The 6,652-nt window shown below is 40.6% G+C and overlaps 1 protein-coding gene across 2 annotated transcripts in view; it reads right to left on the reverse strand.

Moving 5' to 3' along the window:
• The window catches only part of LOC108632747 (laccase-1), a 10,742-nt gene extending 6,302 nt beyond the window's left edge, over nucleotides 1–4,440 (reverse strand). The window contains exons 1-4 of one of the 2 annotated variants that reach the window (XM_026810719.1): nucleotides 3,432–4,440; nucleotides 2,388–2,467; nucleotides 1,557–1,849; nucleotides 588–798 (exon numbers count right to left, since the gene is read on the reverse strand). In XM_026810719.1, the coding sequence (XP_026666520.1) occupies nucleotides 588–798; nucleotides 1,557–1,849; nucleotides 2,388–2,460 (577 nt within the window). In that variant the 5' untranslated portion in view covers nucleotides 2,461–2,467; nucleotides 3,432–4,440. The remainder of the gene's footprint in view (nucleotides 1–587; nucleotides 799–1,556; nucleotides 1,850–2,387; nucleotides 2,468–3,431) is intronic. The other variant, XM_026810720.1, reaches the window with a different exon arrangement.
• Between the last annotated feature and the right edge of the window lie 2,212 nt (nucleotides 4,441–6,652).

The raw sequence follows: 6,652 nt of genomic DNA on the forward strand, positions 1-6,652 counted from the left end.
TCTTCCGACGTCTGATTTCTTTTTAAAAAATGCGTTTCTAAAGTGCATAAACTTTTGGGATTGATTATATAGCCAATACATCCTTAATTAGTGGTAACGCATGGAGAGTATTTATTTATTTATACACCGCTAAATCCCCTCTTATGCCAGAATTAATTGCAGAGCAGTAAATCGATGATCATTTCAGTGATTGAGTGTAAAATAAAGTGACATAGGAGAAAATAATGGTGAACTAAGAATAATGTAAAAGACTAACTTAAGTTAGTAGGTAATAAAAATTGAGTGAAAAGTAAACGCAAGCGCATGGGGATAGAAGTTAGTGAGAGATAGAAGACTGAAAAGCGAGAGTAATTTCATAATCAAATCGAGATCAAAGCAAGAGTATCTCTCATTAATTGCGCGGATTAGAGAGGAAGTAAAGGCAGAGCTTCCGTCGGCTCATATAATCCGAGAACGGTATCGGTTCGACGATGGACCGACCAAGGCTCGTTTACTCGAGGTAATCGAGATATGAGTCAAGCGGTGGTATTCGCGTATTACAAGCAACCTGTATAAATTACATAGAAGCGGAAGAAACGAGTCCTTACCGGAATGGGAATGCCAGAAATGAGTGCCGGCCTCCGTGGCGAGGTAATCGTACCGAAAAGTAGAACCAGGGGAAATCGGACATTGCGACACGTAAGGTACCCCGTCCATGTACGGCGTTTGGACGTGATGTTGTCCGTGCCAGTGTATCGTCGTACTCTCCGTATACAACAGATTTATCACGTCGACGATCACTCTGTCCCCTTGGCAGACCTGTCCAATCGACAACAACGAGTTGATCGAGTGACCCACGTACGAAAGGAGGTTACGCGTACGACGATCCCAAACGATATCGCCCTCACCGTTCCTACCTATGCCCTGCTACAAGCGGCAGCGGTGGTCTGAACGGCGAGACCAGCGATTACGCGTCGCGTGTCGCATCGCGGCGGAGTGGTTCGTGCAGTTCCAAGGTAGATCCGGCACGCTAAGACTCGTTTAGACTTGTACCTCGTTACATATGTACACGCGTGTAGATATCTCTTCTCGAATCGAAATTGGAATCGTCCTTTTTTTTCCCAATTTACCCATACCCCGGTTTGGAACGAATAAGGCTGGATCTGCACTATCCGTAACAGGACCCACCTGTATCGGATCCGTATTTGCACAGCAAGAGGTCCGTATATGGTTGAGGCGCCGGAACCCGGTAACGTAATTTTTATAATTAAACTGCGGATTTTTATGCAAGATGAAACGTTCGTGGTATTAGTTTAAAAAATTACATTTATTTTACCAGTAAACAGTGTAATAGGTATCTTTTAATATTCTGTATATTTTTTAACGTGACAAACATTCTTTGTACTCATTACCGATTTCTCTATGCATAAAATCCGCGGTCTATTTGTTATATATTATTATTTTATTATTACGGCATTTGATGGCCTCCGACGTCTCGGTGACATACAGAATTGGTACGGATCGATCTCGTGGCTACTAGATAGTGCGAATCCTGCATAATGCACGATCATACGTACTTGGATGGACGGCCCGGGCATTTGCCGGTTGACCGCCAGAATCGATCTCGAGAAGCCATTCGCGGGAATACAGTGTGGACGCTCGCAGTCCGTCAGATTGTACGGGCAATCGTAACACGCTTTGCTCATCGTATGGTAATCCTCCAACGTAAAAGTGTAATGACATTCCATCGGCGGCGCATCGTTTTCACAATTTCGCCGACAAGGATGTGTCGCCGGATCGAATTCGTCCGCAGTCAGCTCCGCGTCGGTGTCCACGACAGGCACGTCACGGTGGGCCGTTATTACCGTTCCTAGGCGAACAAGATTTCACAGTTTATTCGTTTCGTTTTACTCGCGAGAAACGAAGAATAGTGGAGCGACCATGTCATTGGTCTTTTTGTGAAAAAATTTATTCATTTTCATCGAAGGGGATAACGTAATGGTAAATGGTAAACTTTGCGCTCTACAACTTTTATTTGAAACTTTCTTCGATATCTATAGCCGGTTTCGACTTATAAGCAAAAACCACCCCAGAGGGGTGGTTTTCTACAACTACAAAAGCTTTTTGGCTTTGCACATTTGTTTATAAGGGTCAGTCGTAGCGTATATAAAAAATTCAGCCATTCGGATATAAGTATCGATTTCAGACCTATTTTTCTTGGACTATAATCTCAAGTGTAAAACTGTATAAAATCTGACATTTTCACATAACGTGTCTGTGGTTTTTTTGCGAAGACTGTATCACAATCCTTGTCAGATTGATAAAGTAAAACTTCCGAAGGCCTTATTTGAAACTGTCCGTCGTTGGTCCTACCAGTGAACGACGTTCGTCCGTTCGTAGTTACTTACCCTGTTTAGACAAACGAACGGCGAGCAGCAGAACGAATACCGTCGGAAACAAAATCGCTCCTCGACGATTCATCTTCGATCTGTAAAATCCACATGAGTGTAGTGAGAACATGCTCGATGCGACCCGTATTTAATTCTACAGTCCAGTGAAAAGAAATTCTTTTCGCTTTTTGTAATATCCACTAGATGATTTTTATTATAACGTTTCATTGGCAGAAACAAATCCGCAAGTAGAAGTGCTCTATCAAGTACTGTAAGCGAAAAGTAGCGGTTTTTGTAAAAATGCACGATTTTCGGGAAGAACAAGATAAACGGAGATAAGCAGCGATGGACGTATAACCGAGTCGATTCTATCCTAGTGAGAGAAAGTATACGAACACGATAAATCACGCATCGTATCATCGAACGAGCACGAGATCGACCACGCGTAAATTAAATCGTTGGCATCTCTTATCTAATCTGAACCGCAATAATCGTCGTAAGAAAGTGTGCACAGTAGGTAAATAAAAATTGACACCTCCTGCCTTGGCCAAAGCCACAGTACGTACGTGACACCAGTGCTTCTATTATATGCGCGATGATACGAAACTGCTTCCGGATGTGTCCAATTTCAAGACTAATCGTAAGAACACATTATACAAAATCGAATATTAATCATGCACATTATACAATCGAAATGATTAAAAAAAGTGACGAGCATGATAGATCGAAGGTGATTGGGGTGGGGCGCAAGGTACTCATTCTTAGTATCCTGATTGCGCGAAATACAATTTGTATGCACTGTTTGATTCTTGAGGATGTAAGAAGTTTCAAGGAAAAATTAGAGAGCGTGGTAGACGCTCGTTCCGATCAACTTTTATGCGATCGGATCATCCGGTATCCTTCGGTCGTCCTATACTATATAAATGAGCGATTTATCCATCGTTTGCGAAAAATTAGCACTTTTTCTCCAAATACGGACTCGAATACGGTAGGAAATCGTGTAACGAGATGCGCGTCGATTCAAGTAAATATATATATATACGACAATCGCCTGCTACTCACCTAAGCACATGACAATATCGCGACACGATTTCGTCAGAATCGTAACTACGAGAAAGTAAGATCGCGCAAGCCCGAGTTACTGGGGATGCCTCGATCGTTTCAACCGGTTACACGCCCGTCTACCGATTCCGGCCTGGGACCGTCCAAAGCGGACGATGTTTTAAGAAAGACTGAACCGATCTCGCGCCGTTCGCTCCTCTACACGCAGGACTCGCATTACGTATTATACATAATTGTTGGAGGTCGCGCATACCCCAACCGCGGACCGTTCTCTCACTTTTCCCAGCAGACGCGTGCCCACGATCCACGGGACTATGAGACGACGCGCGAACACGTACGCTCGGGATGCGGGACGAGTCAACGGTTTCGCGTTATTTCCTCTTGTAATCGTTCTTCCCCTATAGGGAAAATCCACTCGGTTTCTACGAGCCATTCTATTTCCAATAAACGCAAGGCAAATATTATGCATCGATGACGTATCGCCGTGATATTAACATCTCCGCGTACACTCATTGGGCTCTGCGTCCTCCGTTCCACGTGTATTTGCGCATACTTTGCGTGGATTTTCCTATCGAGAAGACGGGAAATCACCATCGCGCCGTTCATGCAAACCTACCGATGTCCATCGCCGGACACGTGCCCATATGTATGCAGGCGTCGTACTATTTATACGTATAGATACGTGAAGTATGAAGAAGCGAACGTTTAAGTTCCACAGATAGGGAAAGTAGTATTTGATCAGCGTCAGTGTACTGTACGTATGTACAGATGCGTTTTTATTTTGTAGTCTAGTGTCTGTCTAGTCTGCCTAGTTCAGCCATACTCAACATACTTATTGTTAGATTAGAATATAATTTCAATACTGTAGGAGCGTTAAATGACTTAAGGAAAGTCCGGTACAATGAAGATAAAAATAAAAGCTCGAGTTAAATTTTCCGTAAGTGTTCTATAATGAATGCCTTATTTCCGTCAATGAAATTCTATGATAGTCTACACAATTATTATTATTTATTTATGCTATCTCTTATCTATATTGTAGAGAATAAAAAAATCTATTTCGGTATTATTGCTGCTACGCATTTTACTGTTTCCAATATCTTTGTAAGGAATGTAGAAATAGATAATAATGATTGTCTGGGTTATTAAGATAAAAAATGTACTGATCGCAGCAATGATATTGAAATAGGTTTTCTTTCATTCTTTACAGTTTTCAGTATTCATACAGAGAACCAATAAGTTGTAGAACTGTTAAGATGGTTGGCGAGGTAAGATATGACTCCCGGCGATTATTAATATGTGAATGTACGTATATGTTTAGTCTAGGCACCGAAATCAATTTTTCTTGATCGAACCAAGGCAGAGACTGAGCGTGTCTTCCAGAACAAAAAAGTGCGTTAATCGTTGGAATATAACTAGATACATCTGTACAATAATCAGAAACAGTTGCGATTCTTTGGAAACTCTCGTTAAATGCAAGCATCTACGTACGACCGGTCGATTTCGATTCCACTTCAAAACGTGTTAGCGTTATTCTGTATTTTCTTTTGTGCTCCTGTCCACTTGTGAACTTAAATTAACATTTATTTCATCTATCGTTGCAAATTGAGTGTTGACTATGTATGACTTACTGCTTTGTATCTATCTGAGTAGACAAATTTTGGGAGAACACCATTTTCTGACCAGTAAATGAACAATAATTTTTAGTTACACTTCTTTAGCCAGTAAATGGCTAATTATTGGTCAGTGTATAATTATAAATGTTTGGTTAACAGATGGCGCTGCAGTAGATATTTTGTAGTCTCCACCCGATAATTTGACCGTAATTTTTTAGCCAGTAAATGGCTAGTAACTATACTTGCAGTCCCGAGGAGCGTTTCGCGCAGCTTGGAAGGTGGTGGAGGTCGCAGCGAACTCCCTCCACACGGTTCAGTATACACGGTACAGCATTGAGATGCTCAGAACGATCAAAAACTGAACTGAAGTATAGATATAACATACTGGCTAAAAAATTATAGTCGAATACTATTGGGTTGACAACTAAGTGATTGCGGATGTTGAATAAGAAGTCTATCGAAAAACTCCGCAGTTATTTAGTTACCAACCCAATAGTTATTATATAGCCATGTCTTTTTATTAATATCGTTCATCCGGTGGCGATAATAGTTTTTTGCAGGTGGAGGTACTTCGGACATTTGAAGGTCACCTCCATCTTTTTAAATGGATCGGTATGCTTTGCTTCCGTATTATGACAGAGGATCTTAAAACGAGTTCAACGACCTATTACATAAGGTCATAGAGACTATAGAAAGGCGATAATACTTACGGTTTTGGTAGTAAATGAAACACACGTATTATGAACAGTAGAGAAAGGCTCAATGCATATCGTTTAAGTACTTCACTGAGAATAAACACTGCTTGAACTTCGCTTTAATAAGTTTGCACAATAAGATAAACATAATAAGATTAGTATCGATAAATCGGTCAATTCGGCATGATGTGTCCGTTTGAAGAGCAAGTCGATATGCTTCTTATTTATCGCGAATAAAAAAAATTAACGTACTACATAGTGTTCAACTTTTAAACCATGTAACTTTTGTATGCAACATTCTTTCGTGCATCGCATATTTTGGAAGTTGTAACGGTGCACACGTTGCATGGACCACCCTGTATATTATGATTATAATAGGAAAAATCCGAGTAGAGAGAATCGTGCCCAGTCAGAAACCAATAAACGACCATTTTTTACTGGCCAGATTTTCATGGCCAGTTACTAGTCAGAGAATAGGAATTTCTCTTACAATTAGTCGCAATCTGGCTGTGACACAGCAATGAATAAATAAAAAATCAATTGATTCCTTCTAGGAAAAAACTTACTTAATCAAAAAATAGTACATTATAATTATTATAACATTATGTTTTAGGTCTCAAATTTGAAAGCTTATATCTGAATTTGTTTTAGTATTGTTTCATTATTATTCTCCAAGTTTATTCATTCTTTTTTCATTCTATTGCGTTGCATTGCAGATGACGTACCCAATGGCCATATTAATCCATTCGCTACTACGGGCGACTGTAGTTGCTCTGCATAAAATGCCACTGACGTACTACTGCCGTTCAGTGGGAGTACTGTGGGAGAATCCGCCCGTTTTGTTATTTTACTTGATCGTGTTTCCTACCCTATTTGACAATTTTATGTTGTTTGCTCAAGGATGGGTTCACAC

This window comes from Ceratina calcarata, unplaced genomic scaffold (genome assembly GCF_001652005.2).
Source record: "Ceratina calcarata isolate Rehan_Ccalc_2016 unplaced genomic scaffold, ASM165200v1 scaffold171, whole genome shotgun sequence".
NCBI classification, from domain to species: Eukaryota; Metazoa; Arthropoda; class Insecta; order Hymenoptera; family Apidae; genus Ceratina; species Ceratina calcarata.